General features: G+C 45.7%; 2 protein-coding genes across 6 annotated transcripts in view; one reads left to right on the top strand and one right to left on the bottom strand.

Annotated features, from left to right (window-relative positions):
• HIBCH (3-hydroxyisobutyryl-CoA hydrolase) overlaps positions 1–2,714 on the top strand; it is a 37,235-nt gene extending 34,521 nt beyond the window's left edge. For both annotated transcript variants that reach the window (XM_074548187.1, XM_005486959.4), the window contains exon 14: positions 1,956–2,714. In XM_074548187.1, coding sequence (XP_074404288.1) covers positions 1,956–2,071 — 116 coding nt within the window. In that variant the 3' untranslated portion in view covers positions 2,072–2,714. The remainder of the gene's footprint in view (positions 1–1,955) is intronic.
• Positions 2,284–16,900, bottom strand: LOC113459256 (small membrane A-kinase anchor protein). Of its 4 annotated transcripts, none has more exons than XM_074548189.1 (4): positions 16,568–16,663; positions 16,171–16,319; positions 11,161–11,233; positions 2,284–7,213 (listed from the first exon to the last, which is right to left on the bottom strand). In XM_074548189.1, exon 4 carries the CDS (start codon positions 7,052–7,054, stop codon positions 6,791–6,793), a length of 264 nt encoding a protein of 87 aa, XP_074404290.1. In that variant the 5' UTR covers positions 7,055–7,213; positions 11,161–11,233; positions 16,171–16,319; positions 16,568–16,663; the 3' UTR covers positions 2,284–6,790. The 4 variants fall into 4 exon arrangements, with proteins under 4 accessions (XP_074404290.1, XP_074404291.1, XP_074404292.1 ...); XM_074548192.1 differs by lacking the exon at positions 16,568–16,663 and adding an exon at positions 16,676–16,900 and having other exon boundaries at positions 7,059–7,213; XM_074548190.1 differs by lacking the exons at positions 16,171–16,319; positions 16,568–16,663 and adding an exon at positions 16,345–16,527.
• Positions 16,901–17,774: the final 874 nt, after the last annotated feature.

The following is a 17,774-nucleotide window of genomic DNA, read 5'->3' as shown; positions in this document are numbered from 1 at the left end:
TGTACTAACAAACACATGGACACTTTTTCCTCTTTAATTTAAACCATCTCAAGTCAGTGTTGACTCTTATGGATAACAGTTAGACTGCGAACTTCAACTAAAATTGAACAAAATCTGTAGATAATTTTTATTCAGATGGAATGAATATAGTTGATTTGGGATAATTACAACTTTTCACCCAAGCCAATCAGTGGTTTCACTGTGTTCAGAAATACCCTGCAAGATCACAGTTTTTCAGTGAGTTACCCAATTGAACATCCCAGTAAAAGCACTCTTTTACAGGAATTTTCTTCTAAAGAATTGTCCTCATGGATTCTGTTTCCAGTGGAATTGCAGTTTCCCATATAATGGGTTACCTTTTACAATTAATTTGTTTTTAAGGAGTCCTTAGTTCTCTGTTTACAAGTAAATAATGGCAGGGCTCTGATCTGCCTTTCTCTGTGGGGATGTATGCCTGAGTACCTTCAGCTACAGAAATATTAATTAGTGCAATTGTCACTTGAATTGTGTGTATGTTCTAGCCATTTTCAACCATTTGTTAAAGACAGAAAAGTTAAAGAGAAGTTTTCAGGTCACATTGTTTTTACAAGTTTGTGGGCAGACCATAAGGCCTGTTGATAAGCACAGTCTCTAGGTAGGTATTCTTTTAACTGAACACAACATTCCACCCCCTTACACATTCCTCATCTTGGATATTTCTAGTTCACTCAGTAAGAACAAACTCACTTTAGAAAAACATGACAACTTACCCAAAAATAGTTGCTATTCTTGGAAACATCTGGTCTCTGTGAGTGTCATAGTTCACCTGCCTTTAGAACCATCCTCCTCTAAACTCTTTATCAGAAAATAAACAAATAAAAGCCATTTTCAGGGGCAAAATATGAAATGTGCTCCCTCTTCCTGCCCATCCTCTCTAATGTGCTGTGGGCTGTGCTGGCCAGGAGCCTCCCCCAGGCCACAGGTGCATCTCCAAATCTCCAAATGATCTCACTCATCTGAAGGGAATGAGGCTTGTGAGGGTTGTTGGCAACCAGTGCATCCTTGGGAGCCACAGTTCTTACAGCTGTTCTTCTTTAAGTGATAAAAATGTCACATTTTCAGTAGCACCTTTATGAGTTTCTTTAAGCCTGAAAGGTACTTGGAAGGATGCTCTGGAATTCCATTAATACTGGTAATTTTTACACACAAATTAGCTCCCTCTTGTTTTACTGTTTGCTGATGCAGCCATTGCTGACATGCCTTCAACATTCCTGTGACATAGGGAATGTTCTTTGGGAATTGGCATTTTCTTGTTAGCCTTTTACATGTGATTCACTCAGTGATGGTTTTTATCTCCAGTGCTGTATTTCCCAGGCTGCAGCATAAAGTCTGTGTACTGAGGTGATACAGATTGTCACAGTTAAATGTACCCAGGCCTCAGCAGCTGTCAGTATTTACAAATAAACACCCTCAGTTCCCACAAAGACACCCTGCTTTACTCTCGCCTCGTGAGTTATTTCATTATTAATGTGATGTGTTTAAATTAGCTTTAGGCACTTAGCACCACTGAGTCATCTCCTGTGCTCTCCCCAGAGTCAGATTTTGCGCAGAGGTGTGAAAGCCTTGTCCAAAAGCAGCACTGTGAAGTGAAGCCATTTGCAGGCTCCCATGAAGTGCAAGTCAGCCACGAGTGGCAGGTCTGACTAAACCACTTATTCCAGGGCTGGTCCTTCAAATCTTGGGCTGCTCTGAAGGGATTCACTGTTCCTTGTGACAGGGACATCTCTGGACAGGTCACAACTCAGGAACTTGGATTAGAGTAGAAAGATCCGTGTTACAGGAACTGCCTTCTCCAGAGCACACAGATTTGTCTCCCCCTTGGAATCACTGCAGTGATCTGTCCTGATGCAATCTGAAGTCATTTTAATGGGAGGAAGTTGATGAGTAACTTTGGTGTTTCTCTGTTCACCTGGCAGTGCTGATTGACAAGGACCAGTCCCCCAAATGGAAGCCAGCTGCTCTAGAAGAAGTCAGCGATGAATTTGTGGACAATTGTTTTAAACCACTGGGAAATGATGATCTCAAGCTGTAAAGAACAAACCTGTTGGCATCTTACCTATGTGCTTAGTTCTGTGATACCAAAATTAACTGCAGTGTGATCAATTTGGACAAAACTTTTTTAGCTAGTTGAGATTCTACTTTTCTTACAAGTAGACTTGTAGACTTACAAGTCTACAAGTAGACTTACAAGTCTACTTTTCTTTCTTTTTTTTTTTTTACTCTTTTTTTTTTTTGCATTCAGGAACATTCTCTGTAATGAGAAAATAATTGTATCTCTGGTTAATAATGGGAAAAAACGCTTCAAGTCAAATTGTTATTTTTACTGCTTTACACAGTGATTAACATTTAATTTTTTGCATCAACTCTTAGTTTAGGAGGAGCCCTTGGGCAGAAGAGCACAGTTTAAGGGGTGACCTAATAAGCAAAAAGTAAAGAGACTTTTTGTGTTCTTTGCTTTGTCACTGATCTGGTAAATTGGGATTGTGCCACAGATTATTCTGTGTACAATGAAAATAAAATATGGTTAAACCTTTAATGCAGTCAGAGCTACAAAGGAAAATGCAAGACAGAATCCATGGTGTTAAATATCCTTTTAAATAAAAGCTCAGACTGATATATTATTAGTCTGAGAACAAGAAATTGTTCTATTGATTAAACACTTGTAATTTTTCAGCCTTGCTGTGTGATGTAAACATTGTTTCAAATGTGATAATCTTGCCAGAGCCTGAAGCACACTTCTCTTTGCTTGCATAGCCCACTTTTTAAAATGTCATTATGTCTGATTCAACTGCATAATCAGTATTTCACCATTTCAGAAAATTGCTGGCTTTTCTTGGTCTTACAGTGGTGAAGAAAGAAGTGCCTCAGACCTTGCTGTGAACACCAAGCAGCAATTTCCAGTGCATTCAGGGTGGTGGGTTCTGATGCTGATAAGACATGAAGTCACACAACAGAACCAGAACCCCTTGGTCCAAGTATCTGTGGGAGGGAAATCATTTTTTCTATTGTATGCAGACAGCTACTAATCTTTCTTCAACATTACACCTTCTTTTTTCTGCTTCATCAGAGCACATAGTGTTTCTTTCTGCTTGCTTCTACACCTACAGGCAGGTCACAAGTACAAATTTTGGCTTCTCTGAATAACAAAGAAAGAAAACTTCTGTTCAGGGTCAGCAGTGAGGAATGAAAAAGTCAGAGCTGCAGCAGAACCATTGTGGAGTTTTCAACATTGGGCAGTTCCTATGACCAACAGCAATGGTCAGCAATGGCTTAAGGCTCCTTCCTTCTAGGAGCTGGTGCCTGGAAAAAATGTCCAGGAAATTCAGGCATCAAAGTGAACTTCCAAGAGTGACTTTCAAAAAAATCAGAGGTGAGCAAATGGAGAGCTAAATCAAGAAAAAATGGCACCTTGCTTTGGCACTAGAGTCTTGTAAGATAAAATTATTAAAATTTCAGCTGTGAGTTTATGTAACCTTGGACATACTTGTTATGGGACTGTCCTTGAGTTTAGTTCCAAAAGTAATTGAGATTTCATTAAAACCTCTAGATAAGTCTGAAAGTGTCACAAGACTTTCTACCTCAAGCTGGTCCCATAAGAAGTGCTCCCCGTGTATTATTTAAAAATTTTATATGTTTTACATTCATAAACAATTGCTATTTTAAATTTATTTTTTAAAGATTGGTTATCTTAATAATTCCACTATTTTTGTATAAAAGGAGCAATATTCAGCCAACTATATTAAATGAAAACCACAGTAATTCCCAGAGAGCAGGGATGATGCCTCCTCTCATTGTAAAAGAAAGAACATACTTTTGAGTTAATAAACTTTGACTTGCATGTTCAGATGCTTCCAGAATTCATGTGAACAGGAATTATCCCAAGCTCAAGGTAAAGAGATCCTGTCCAATCTTTGCAATCTTGTGGGTTTTTTTCAAATAAAAGGCATACAAGCAGATGGTAAGTTGAATTTTATTTGGTCCACAAGAAAATATTTTCCACAAAAAATATTGTAAAAATATATTGTAGTGTGTTTTATTTGGGAATACTGATGTGCCTTAGTCCAGAAACGTCAACTGTACAAAGTTGTGCTGCAGTTAATGTATTTTGAACCATTATTAGAATATCAAGTCATTCACATCATACCCACTCAGATTAATCTTGTTTCCTGGAGAAAATATAAAGCAAATGTATTTTTAACTCCTAAATAGAAGTAAACAGTTTTGCAGAGTATGCCAGTCCCAAACTGGAGTGCCTTTATTACACAAAATGAAATCAAAGAATCAAAGGTAACTTAGCTGGAAACCCACTGTCAGTGGCTCTAAAACTCTAGCACAGCTTAGCATAAATTTATTTTGGTGAAGAAGTCTTTATTTTTACAATGTATTAGTATTGTGCCTATTAAATGTACATACAGCAGAGCTCTAGGGAATTTCCTCCCTCCACCTCTTACGAGACTGCAGCACTGAACAGATTTATTTTCTATTAAGGGTAAGTGCATTATTTATAAGGACAGCATCCTGTAAAAGAGATGATTTTCCTGGTGAGATGCCGTCTCCCTGTTGTTTGCTTTCCATTTGCTGTGTGCCTTCCCTGAAGTGCCAGTGTCATGGAAAGCATCCTAAAGCAGCTGGAATTGCACTCGGGCCACTCTGGAGCTGCTGGAATCTTCAGGCACCAGCGAGGGCTGAGGTTGTGTTTAATTTTAATTACTGTTCACATTCTCAAGCCACACTTGTGTTAGAAAGGTTGGCCCTTTTTTTCTTTTTTGTAATAAAGCTTTATTTTAGCTATAATAAGAATATTAATATTTTTTAATACTGAGGTTAAGCAATATCCAATTGATATGTACTCACTTGATTAGTGTTTTGGCTTTGCTTTCTAACTCCCACTAATATATGGAGGTATTTTAGAGTAAACAGTATGATCAAATATGTGCTGTAGAATTTGAGGGAGTGTCACTTATCAGGAGAATTTAAGTGAACCATAAAACCTTAGTCCCACTTCGCAAATGGCTTTGAAGACAACTACGTAACTTCAAAGAGGACGACATTACAGCATAAGCTGATTTTGTTCCCTTTTCCAGCAAAAGCCTGAGAACAGCCTTAATAGCAGGTCACTGGGAATCCAGTCTGGTCACTGGGATTTAATGGCAGCCTTGTGCTGTGTCACAGAGAAGCATTTTTCACCCTCCATTCTTGATAAAACCACTTCCCATTATATGTGAATTTCAAATACCTACGTTTGTATCACAACATTTGCAAAACAGCTCAAATCATAGACTGTCTTTCTACAGCATTTGACATGGTCCTCTTTCTGCTTGCTTCCCATTGCTTGAAAAATCATGCTTTGGATCATTTACTAGAACTATGTGTACCTTGTAAAAATAGTAACAGCTTTAGCCAGTATGGAAAGCATTTCTCTATAAAATGAAAACAAAATGGAAAACATTTTGATCTAGGAAAAAGAACTATGTCTTTTAAACTGGGCATCACAGAGAAAGGAACAAACAACTGGTAAAAGCCAAGCTGTTAGAAGGCCTTCACTTTGTAAAAAACATCAGCAACACTGTCCCTTTGGGATGAATGCAACAATCCATCGGTGTCCTGATGTGTGTGTGGTGCAGTGTGAGTGCAGTGAGCCCTGGGCAAGCAGGAGCTGTGTGGGGATGCACTGGGGAGCAGTGCAGCCCCTGAGCTCTGGGCCTAAGGCTTGGTCCCCAGCTCTGCACTCAGGGCACTGCCCAGGGCTGGAGCTCCTGTGGCTTCTGCTGGCACTGCCATGGACAGGTTTTCCCGTGGGGAAGCAGCAGCCTGCAGAAGCTGAAGGAAGGTGTCCTATCCCAAGGGTGGTGCTACAGAGTGGAATTGCCGTGTAACGCAGGCAGAGCTGCCGCGAAGCAAACTGTCCTAAAGCACTGCCACGCCTCTGAAGGTTCCTTTCACTGGTTACCAGCAGTAGTGTTTGCACATCTCTCTGGGCTACAGTAAAACAACAAACCAAATCCTTCCAAACCGGCACCCTAACACAAAAAATCCCCAAACAAAACCAAAAAACCAAACAGCTTTGGTCTGAACACAGCACCAGATGTCATTAACCTATCTTACTGCAGGGTTTTAGAGACAAGCTCTCAAGCATTTACAGAAGCATCTGTTAATGATAATGCACCGCTTATTGACACTGGCACGTTTCTCACTGGTTCACTTCAATGGAAGGTGAAGAACATCATCATCCAAATGGCTCCCTGAATACTACTGGGGTTTGCAAAGCGCCTCCCATCACCTTCATCATTTTGTGATTTTACAGATTTGGTTAGGTCACAGAATCAAAAGTAAAATTTATGATAGCAGTAACCTTTGCTACATGCACACCTTGATTTCACTTTAGCGAAACGCAGACAAATCACCAAGCACAGAGAGTTCATCTCACCTACAGACAGACCACTGATCTTTTATGCAGAACACAGAAATAATCCACGTTTTATCCTCTGTGGCAGTGCTTGCAGAGGTGCAGGGCAGCCACAGTCTTCTCATCCTCCTTTTAACGCTGATTTCTGCTCACACCCAACACGTACAAAGACAGAGTACACTCAACACATGGCTGACAAGGAATGACACTTGATGGACAGGTTCTACTGCGATCCAAGTGGTTTGTTAGCAATCTTGGCTGAAAGGCAGATTTCTCAGGCTCTCCCTGCAGACACCTCCCCAGGGCGGTGCCCAGGGGACAGCAGGGGCTGTGCTGGCAGGAGGCTCAGGGCACGTCGCTCTCGATGAAGGGGATGTCGCTGTACTTGCTCTCGGTCACCGCCCACTGCTTGACCGCCTGCTCCAGGATCTCCCGGGAGAGCCGGTGCGCGTAGTCCAGCACGGCGGCGCTCGAGGGGCCCTTCTCCTCCGCCTGCACCGCCAGCAGCGACGACTTCTCCCCGGCACAGCCCTCGCCGCCTGCCCCGATCCGCTCATCCTGCACGGCGTTGGAACCTTGGAAGGCAGCCTTGGATTTGATGCATCCCATGGTACATTGGAAAATGCAGCTGCAAAAGTCAGTTCAGCAGCATGCTTGGATAACCTGGAAGTGGTTCCCTTGTTCGGTGCGGCGTCGCTGCTTCTTGCCGGTGGCTCCAGTTATTTTCAAAGAACAGGACATCTCCTTTTGTGCTTCTTCCGAGGAAATCTGTCAAAACAGTGTTTCATATAAAGGCAATAAATACGTTACCGTTCTCTTTGAGCTCAAAGGAAACGTAAATTCACTACAGGCACTTGGAGAAGCGGCTTAAGTAAATCTCTGCCCAGCGTGCGTAAAATGTTTTTATCGGAAACATCCATCTACTACAAGTAGGCAAAGTTTGACCTGAATTCACGCTGCCTTTGAATGCAATTCCCAGTACGGGATGTAGGCCATCTAGGAATGTAAAATCTTATAAAAAAGATAAAGTCTGTTTCTTCCAAGCTGACAATGCGTTATGCTTCTCCAGAAACTGCAAACAAATGCTGTTTAGCTCCAGGGACCGGTGCTGCTGGAAATGAACACCAAAACCACCCCAGAGCAGCACCACACAACCACCATAGCCAGAGCCCAATGTCATGGCTGTCACACGCCCTCTGGGCACAATGACACTAATTCCCAGTGTCATTCTGCTGTTGCTGAAGGAGGCTGGAGCAGGGCAGCCACCAGAAGGTATTCACAAGGAACAAGAGCTGGTTTTGTTTTTTCCCTGGAGAGGGTAGGCAAAGCAGCAGCAGCCTGCTGTGATCAAGGCAGTTCCACCAGAGCCAGAGCACCATTCTCACTAGAGCAGGACAACTTTACACCCAGAGAAGGGAAAGTGACCAACAAACCACCTGGCAGAGTCCTTTTCGAGTCCTCAAGATCCAGAATTGGTCAACTCCAAATATGGATTTTTGTTTACTGGCCTAAAAAAGCTGTTTCTGGGGCTACTTCCTCTCAGGCAAAGCAGAATCTCACGCTACGCCTGACTTTGCCTGGCATGCGCTTACCCACTTATCAGAGTTAACAGACTGCCAGCCAAAATAAAGACTGCACAGCACAGAAACCAACTGTTCCCTGCAGCTTCACCCAATGACGTTGTACTAAGGTCAGCCAAAGTTAAAGATTTTTGTAAATAGCCTTTGAAAACACAATCATGGCAAAGATGTTAAGCCTTATTTATTTCCTTTATACACTGGAGGAAATAGGGGCTCCAATCCAGTAACCTGATCACAGGCAAATATTTGCAGAGGAAGTCAATCCCATTTGCAGGCAAATGGTGCTTCACAGGTAGGATGGGACTTCCCCAGTCTAGCAGCTGACTCAGGAAAACCAGATCCCTGGGACAAGCTCCTGTCCTCTCTTTGCTGCTTCATAAAAATCACTGCTACCGCTTTGTAGGGCAGCAGCACAGAAGGAGTGGCTGGCGCTCCTGGCGGGAAGTCAGCCCTAAAGGGCTCCAGAAACCACCAAGTCCACACAAACAGTGCCACACCTTCAGCTGTGTAGCAGGACATTTGCAGACCAGCTCAGTGCAGTTCAGTGAGTCTCTTTGTGCACACTGACCTGTGCAGCACGTGCCCAGTGCTCTGGGACAGGCACTGTGGTCCACAGGCCTGGAACACAAACCCTGCTGCCAAGGGCTGACCTCTACCTGCAGTTTTACCCAACACAGAGGAGAGCCAAGCTATCAGATCTTTATTTCAATATCTCATCATTAAATGTGTAAAGACTGGATGGATAACTTATTAGATAACAGCAGGATTCCCTTATTACACAAAAAACTACATTTATCTCTATGTCTATACCCATGTCTGTCCATAACATACACTGATCAAACTTACCATGCCTCCAGACCAGAGGCCAAGGAGAGGCCTGAAAGCAATTCAGGCAGCTGAATAATTCAAAGCTTTAATAGTAATATTTTGTGCATGTCTAATTTCCATATTTACCATCAATAAAACATTAATACTAATCACTTCCACTTGCTTTTCTGGAAAAATATGTAGATCCAAGTACATGGTAAAGAATCACTGGCAGCAGGTACCACTCAGCACTGCTGATGCCTGAAACTGCAGTCTTGATCCAGCCAAGGTAATACACAGCTGCAGTGTATGTTTATCAGAGTTTATCCTTGATGCTTTCCTTAAAATAGACTTTTCAGATTTGGATTTTTTTATTCAAGTCTGGAGCTATAGTTTTCTTTTTTTTTTTCCAAGTTTTTTTTAATGGAGGTCTGTTAAATAGAAGTTATCTTTAGTTAGGATTTTATCATTGCTGTAATGTTTCCCATGTGCAGCTGGAGATTTCTGTTAGGGGACACCAGCAGATAGATGAGTTAGTGTCTAATGGAAAGGACAGAATGGAGTAGAGGGAGGATAAACTTCTTAAAGCAGGTAGGGAGAAATTCCCTAAGGTCAGCATCTTCCTCTGCAGAACTCACCACCTCTGCCTCTTCATCTGGGCCAAGCCAAACATTCCTGGGACTGTCCTACACAGAGGACAAGGTGGCTCTAAAGCTTGCAGACAGCAAGGCAATTCACAATACAATTCAACTGTTCCAAATCAGTTGAGCTTCAAAGCCAAGTTATGGACCCTAGTTTAAATTCTTGCCTGTTGCTCATTTCATTCTTTACAGAGCTCAGTACTTTCCAAGCCACTGCAGCGAGTGTTACAGTGCCTGGTCTACTGGAGTTAATAATTGTTGGCACAGAAATAATTGCAAATGAAGCTGCCCTCAACCTTCTGGCTGCTTCCTTGTTTTGCTGACAGCCCTTGCCTGCACACACATGGTGAAATGCTGTTTAAGTTCTCTCTGCCTAACTCATCTCCAGAGTGTAAAGTTCTGGTAGATTTTAACATCTCTACCTTTCCTCACAAGGCTCATACCCTGAGAGGGAAAAACCCAACAAATCAGAGCAGCTCATTTTACTCCCTGCTGCATCCTGTAGCTGCACAAGGCCAAACTGTGTGACAGGAGCCTGCTTCTGTCAGTGCCCAAGCCCTGCTCTGTGCCCAGCTGTGCCTCAGACATCCCTGCAGGGATGGTTTGGGGCTCAGGCCAAGAACTCTGCAGTTCCTCACGTGACAAAGCCACTGGGCTTAGCTGGAGCCAGGGTCAGCGAGCTCTGCTTGTTCTGCTCACCCTCAAGCAGGAGCTAAAGCAGCACCATCAGAAACCAGAACTCATCTTCTCCTTTTAGAGACAGATTTTACAGTAGGTGAAATGCTGATTTATTCATCTGAAAAATATAGGCTACTAGTTGTGCTTCATTTTACTGGGTGCACAGTCAAAATGTTTTTAAATGCTTCATTTAACTTCAGCACAACACTGTGCATGACTTTAATGGAAGTCTTGAAAACAATCAATTCCATATTGGAATTGGAAGTTCCCAAGAATAAGTTCAGATGTTTTTTCACCTAATACTTTATTTACTGTGGTAATACTAGGAGAGAGAAAATTTTGAGGGGGTGGTAGCTGAACTCAGCAGGCACACTAGGGCTAAGCAGTCTCTTTGCCAGCCTGGCAAAGTGTTTCCTGCCAAGATAAGTTCATTTCTAACTACTGAAGGAAACAGAAAAATGGTGAAAGGATGACTGCAATTCACTATTAGAGGAAAAAAGCATTAATCACATAACTGCCATTTTAAAAAATAAATAGGATTTTTAAAAGCATTAAAATACTCAATAAAAATAATCGCAAAAAGGTAAATGTGCAATATCAAAAATTAAGGGTTTCACTGGCCTCTGGAATACACCAGCATAAGATGAAAACAGGCAGAAGGGCAAGCGTTTTGCTGTTATGCAACATCTGTAGCCATCATAAGCAGGTAAGTTCCTGCTATCATCTACACGTTTTCCATCCATGAGAACCTCAGGAAAAAACCTTGAAATTCAATATTACGCTATAAGAAACTGCTTTCTACAACGCCTTATGTCACAGAGTCACCAGATTAAAAATAAGCCAAAGTTTTCAAAACAGCAAAATGTGCAGCCTTGCCCAGCTGAAGGCAGCAAGTAATTCCTGCTGTGACAGAGGCAAACTTTTTGGTTCAAATGTGACTCCTCCTCCAGCAGGGAGCCTTTCAGTTTTCCCCTGGGTACCTGCAGGAGAAGCTCAGAGTGCCACTTACCAGAACCACGTCTGCTTCTTACAGGTTGTCCCCTTGTCCCCAGGAGAGCACAGCCAGCTTCACGTCTGGGACTCTGCAAAGGGAACCCAGGAACAGAGCTCAGCACCCTCCAGGATGTCAGGGGTGCACAATATTCACCAGCAAGGTGATAAATCTGTAGTGCTGGCCTGCACAAGGCTGCCTGCCTTTTCTCCCACTCAGAACTTGACTTTGACAAAGGTAAAACGATGATACAGCACTTAATAAATTAGATTGAATGACAGGCTGCAACAATTTACACACAGCACCTAATGCTGGGTCAGAGTGGGGCCACTGCTTGGGCAAGTGGCTCCTGACCATCTCTAGGATGCCAACCTCCTCCCACAGCAAGGCCAGGTCAGGGGGATTTCAGCAAGGATGTGGGAAGGGTATTGTGCCCATCTGTTGCCTAACCTCAAAAATTCTCTCTTGTTTTCCCTTCTCCCTCTCAAAGCTTCTACTGAGACCTGGATCATCCAAGGACACAGGGAGAACAGTCAGACAATGACAGTGCTGCCATTAGCATGGAAACAGTAAAGTCTGGAACAAAGCTATTCAAAGCTTGGACAGGTGACCTACCTGCAGAGATAACCAAACAGCACTCGGGCATCTGCACCTCTGAACTGCACCCAATCACTGTAAATATTCACAGCCTCCATGTATAACAGAGAGGGAACCCAGAACACCCCTCTCCCTACCAAGGCGGGCTCAGGAGCACTCAGGGCACTGGCCCTTGGATCCTCTCAGCTGTGAGCAGAGCAGCAGCACACAGCTGGCAGAGACATGAATCATTCACTCAGTGCACAGCATCCCCTCCATCCCTGCAGGACTCTCAGCTCCCTGTGCAAAGCAGCCCCAGGCAGAGGCTCCCAGAGCAGTCCAACCCACCAGGCCTTCAGTTCTGCTCTCCTGAACATCCAGCTTCCTGCAAATCCTACACAGGAGATGCACTGCCTGACATTTATTAGAACAACTCATCATAGGAAAAGGAAGTTTTAAACAGCTACAGTTACTTTAAGACAAGCACAATTCCAAAGATTCTGCTGCCTCAGGCAATCACTGATACCCAAATATCCCAAAACAGCTCAGGACATGAAAAGCAAAAATGGAGCTCTCATTGCTCTCAGAGCCATCCCCTCCCTCTCCTGTCGCTTAGTGCCAACAAGAGATAAGAGCTACAGATTGGAAAAGGCTGCATGCAGCAACTGCAAACAACTGCTGTGCAGGATTAGCATGGAAGGGAAAGTCTCCTGGTTATCTCAAGGAAAGTCCTGGAATTTCAAAGGCTTGGGTTTTTCCCTCTCCATGGCCAGAACTGATAAAGCTTTTCCAGGCTTCTAAGCCAGTTTCTAAATGAATGGGAGAATTATACATTTGCTTTTCCAAATCAGGCAGACCTCTAGTTTACTTTAACAGGTTTTTCAATAAGAGCACAGCTGATCACAGAATCATAAATTTGGTTTGGTTGGAAAAGCCTTTCAGATCAAGTCCTATCCATTATCCCAGCAGTGCCACGTCCACAGCTAAAACTCGTCCCTAAGGGCCACATCTGCACATCCTGGGCATCCTCTCAGTGAAGAATCTTTGCTAATACCCAACCTAAACCTCTCCTGGCACAACCTGAGGTAATTTTGTCTGGATCTATTGCTTGTTACCTGAGAGAAGAGACTGAGCCCCACCTGCCTACAACCTCCTTTGTCAGAGTACTGAGTTATTTAATGGAAGCAATTTCCATGTCAAATTTCATCTCTCAAGCACTTTAGCAATGCAGTTGAGGAACATGAAAATCTTTAAACTAGAGGGAAAAACAAGAGAAGAAAATGTTTCTTTTTACTTCACTTTGTGATTTACATGCACAGAGCAAGTGGGGTGTTTTTGCTGCTAAATAGTGCACCTGTGTCAATGTGAGTTTTTATGATGAGAAACTCTGGAAATCTAAAACTAGTACTGACTTAAAATAAAAATTAAAAAAGGCAAAACCCCCATAAAATCAAGAAACAGTCTGGCCCCTTTCCAAGACACACCCACAGAAGCCAGGAACAAAAACAAGTGCTTTCTGCCCTGTTCTAGCAATCTTACCCAAGCTTTGGGAAGCAGCAGACCAGGATGAAATACCAAAAGAAGCCTTTGAGTGAAAATACCAGTAGTTCAGAGAAGAGCAATGCCAGTAGGTACAGCCCCAGCAGCCACAGTGTTATTCTTCATGCAGGAAGAAGAAGTCTTGTTAAAAGCAAAGAACACTGTGTGCTTGGTAGCTGTCTAATTTCATGAAAGTAAAACTGTACCCAGTCGGCCTGTCCTGAAATCCTCCCTCCAGTGCAGCAGTTTATTCACCAGAGCTGCACACACAGTGTGAGTGCCCCTGCCCAACAACACAGCTCAGGGGGCAGCCCAAAGGCCATGTGAGAAAAAACCTCTTTCAGGTTCTGTTCATATTTTACCTCAGCTGCTTGTCCAAACAGCTGTATAGACTGCTGTCAGTCCGAATTTGGACAGAAATGCTTACAATGGATGGATGGATTTTCCCCAATGTCTCAGAACACATGCATGCACCAGTAAAGACTCTGCCATGGACAAGAGGGAACATTAATTTAACTACCACAGGAACAGGAGAAGGATTCCTGCCATTGATGGAAGCCTGCTTTCTAAGTGAGTAACAGTGAACCAATGGATTTCCTTAGCAAGAAAGGCCTTGGAGTGGGGCTGGAGAAGAAAGGGCACAAAGAAGATTCAAGGCTTCTCAGAAACTCCATCTGCAGGAAATTTAGTCAAGGTTTAAGGAACCCAACTACAGAAACTATAGAGGAATGCCTTTGGAAGGGAAAGCTAATAGTGATAGAGAAGATCCAAAATTCTCCAAGATCCCAAATACAAAATAATGCTCAAAACTGGTAAGTGAACAGAAACAAAATACCAGAAACAAAGTTTTTGATCTATATGTACAGCTTTTTTTCTTGTCGGGCATCACACCAGAGGATGCAGGTCCAACACTTCTTTCAGCAAAGCCCACAGCTCTTGTAATTATCAGCCCTTCCTATCTGTACTAGCTGCAAATCCACGGTCTGGAGACCATCCCCACAGCAGGGGACAACACAAAGCCCACCAGCAAAGGTGTCAGAGACTGGCCAAGCCCTACACTGAGGTCAGACTGCTCTAAGGCACACCCCGGACCCAGACAGAGCAGCCTCTTGGTTTATTACAATGCTGCAACACTGTAACCAACTAGAGTGGAAACAGGAATTTTCCTACATATACCACAAGACTTCACCCCAACAACTCCATTATGCAGTCACAGCCTCTCTACCAACAGTCCTCTTCAGGACCACATTGAAACATTGAGCTGCTAACTCTGAGACTGAGGCTCAGGATCCAGCCTGGTTTGTAAAGGTACATTACTGTCCTCCACAGGTGCCTGGCAGAGACAGAGCTGCAGACAATGAAAAGGGATGCACAAATCCTTACGAGCAAGAAAAGCCCCTCCTGCAGCTCTTGCTGGCTGCTGCCCAGCCTGGGGATGCCGCCAGCAGGAGCTGAGGAGCAGCAGCGAGAGCAGCCGATCGGTGTCTCAGGCTGACAGGGTCGGGCTTTATTGTAGTGGCTGTCACCAGATTCAACCACGAACATATGGAGCTGCAGAGCATAAGGTATGAATGAGGGACACTGCCTGCCTTTGTGACACCCTCAGGAAGCTGAAGGCTCCACTGGAGTAACACAAATGAAAGTCAGAAGGAAGGAGACGGTCAAGATCTGCCCAAGATGAACCACAGAAGAGCACAATAAAGGCAGCACACAAGCCCATTCTGTTCTTTAATCTCCAGAAGCCCATTATAAAAAGGGAAATGGGAATTAGTAATGCACCAGGAAAGCCATCTTTCCACATCTCACATAGGAAGGCACAGGAAAACACAGCCCCACATTTTAAATCACAACTATGTTACCACTGACTCACACAAAGTGAGGAGCAAACAACCAGATGCTCCAGCTGCACAAAAGCTGCCCCGAATTGCAACAGAGAACTATGTCAGCCTTCAAAACCACTCTGTCTCACGGCTCTCCCCCGGTATTTGGTTCCTTGAATTCCACCACTCCTGGTGTGCCAGTTCCTGCTCCCAGCATTGCCGCCTTCGCGCCTGGCAGCGGGAAGGGCCGGGAGCCAGGCGAGGCAGCCGTGCCCGCGCAGCCCTGTCCCCCCGACCCTGCCCACGGAAACGCCGTGTCCCCAGGGACAGGAGCGTCCCGAGGCTCTGCCCAACCCCTCGGGCAACTTGTACCAACCAAGGTGATTTTAAAGCAAGAACGTGTCCAGCAGAACGCGATGTTCACAAGAAAACTAATTTGTATGTACTTAAAGGTTAAAAATGCCACTTTGTTAAGCCTACAGGATAAATCTCTGCATTTTTTCCTTTTTTAAAATGACTATCTTTAGAAACCTAATTTGGACTACTACTTACTGAACTATGAGAAAGCATAAAATATTTCCAAACGTTTAAGAATTTTTGCCATGATGGGTCTTGCATTATTAAATCTGTATTTTATAACACGCCAGATGAAGGTAACCTGCTCTGTATAAGAGTCAGTGTGGAAGCCTGAAAAGATGCTCATGGCAAAGCAGTGGCTGACAGACCCTCACATCACCTCGGCCGGCAAATACAGCAGCCGGAACAGCGCTTGGAGAGAACCAGCCACGCCGTTCACCTTCCCACTCCGCATTTCTCACTGCTGTCCGTGGTGTCTCACACCCTTTCCTCAGGGTGCCCAGGGGGAGCGGCACCTCCGCTTTGCTCAGTTCGGAGGAGTCGGCGGGCGGCACCTCGCAGCGAGAGGACGGGAGGAGCAGGGCAGCAGCACCGCCGGCTGTCCTGGCAGAGCCCGGCTCTGTCTCCCCGCTCCCCGAGGCCAGCGCTGCCCACGGCCCCGCGGGTGCGGCCGCGCATCCCCGCTCCCTCCCTCCCGGCCCCGGCGCGGCTCGGCCCGATGGAGCCGGGCACATACCGGCGCGGCGGGGCGGTGTCCGTGCGAGCAGCGTGCTGGAAGCGTGGCCCCGCCGCGCACGGTCCCCGGCCGCCGGGCTGCCCCTTCCTCCGGCGGTGCCCGCGGGATCCGGCCCTCGTCCCACCGACGCCGCCGCCTCCTGCGGGCTCCTGCGCGGCAAAGACGCAAACCCACCGTCAAAGTCCATGCTGGGAGCGCTCCCGGCCCCGCCCGGCCCCGCGGCGCTCGCACAGGTAGCGCCGGGAGGGCCCCGCGCCCGCCGCCGCTCCCGCCGCTCCGCCGGGCGCTCCCCGCCCTCCCCGGGGCGGCGGCGGCGGGGCCGGGCGGGGCCGGGGGCGGGAGCGCCGCCGAGCCCGGAGCGGCGGTGCCGCGGCCCCGACCCGGCCCCCGCCGGCACCTGAGCCCGGCCCGCAGCCCCCGAGCGGCCCCGGCCTCGGAGCTCCCGCCCCGCCCCAGCGCCGGCACCGGCCCTGCCATTTAAAATAAGGGAAAAGGGGAAAATCACCCAGGCAGGAAAGGCGCCGCTCATTGGCTTCTCCTCCTTTAAATCCTCCTCCCTCTCTACTCGGCCCTAGTGAGGCACATCTGGAGCGCTGGGTCCAGGTCTGGGCTCCTCGGTACAGAAAACACCAGGAGCTGCTGGAGAGGGTCCAGCAGAGGGCACAGAGATGATGAGGGATCTGGAGCACTCTCTTACAAGGAGAGACTGCGGGAGCTGGACCAGTTTAGTCCCGAGGAGAAGAGATGGAGAGGGGATCTCATTAATGCATATAAATAACCCAAAGGCGGGTGCCAAGAGGATGGTGCCAGACTCTTTTCAGTGGTGCCCAGCAACTGGGTGAGAAGCAGTGGCCACAAACTAAAACACAACAAGTTCCACCTCAACATGAGGAAGAACTTTATACTGAGGGTGTTCCAGAGCACTGGAACAGTTTCCCAGTGAGGTGGAAGAGTCTGCTTCTCCAGAGACATTCCAAACCCACCTGGGTGCATTCCTGTGCCCCTGCTCCAGGTGACCCTGCCTTGGCAGGAGGCTGGATGCTCTCCAGAGGCCCCTTCCAACAACCCTAACAGTTCTGTGATATGTGGAAAAGATGTTCAAAGAATGGAGTTGCCATATAAAAGCTTAGGGCCATCACCACTGCATGTTCCCCCCAGCCCTGGGACAGCTCTGAGGTGCCAGAACACATTGAGCACCAAGGACTGGTGAGCTTTAAAGCAAAGAAAACAGTGGAAAAGACTGGGGGAGAGGCCTGGGCAATGCTTCTCTGATTTTATCCTGTCAGGCAGCATCAAATCATGTACCACCACAGAGAAGTATTGATTATACCAAAGTTTTTTAGGAAACACCCCCATTCCAAAGGAAAGCTTCCAGAATGAAAGCTGAGCAAACTAAAATAGCATTTTCAATTTTTCAAAAATAAGAGCTATGCTAAAAATGAAAACTATTTCATAAGAGAGGCTGCACACAGACACCCTGGGTAATGCATTCCTGCTTTTGGGGAGTTCTTGACACCCAAACTACTGTACAATTCACACGAGCATGCCTGGGCATCCCCTCTGGGAGGCTGTCACAGAGCTCACACCTGGTTGGGGCTGGCAAA

Source organism: Zonotrichia albicollis, chromosome 10 (genome assembly GCF_047830755.1).
Source record: "Zonotrichia albicollis isolate bZonAlb1 chromosome 10, bZonAlb1.hap1, whole genome shotgun sequence".
Classification (NCBI taxonomy): Eukaryota; Metazoa; Chordata; class Aves; order Passeriformes; family Passerellidae; genus Zonotrichia; species Zonotrichia albicollis.
Note: the sequence above shows the minus strand (reverse complement) of the source record. Positions and strands in the feature narration are given on the sequence as shown.

Excerpts from the sequence above, each read along its gene's own strand:
- LOC113459256 (XM_074548189.1), bottom strand. The coding sequence starts at position 7,054 with ATGGGATGCATCAAATCCAAGGCTGCCTTCCAAGGTTCCAACGCCGTG.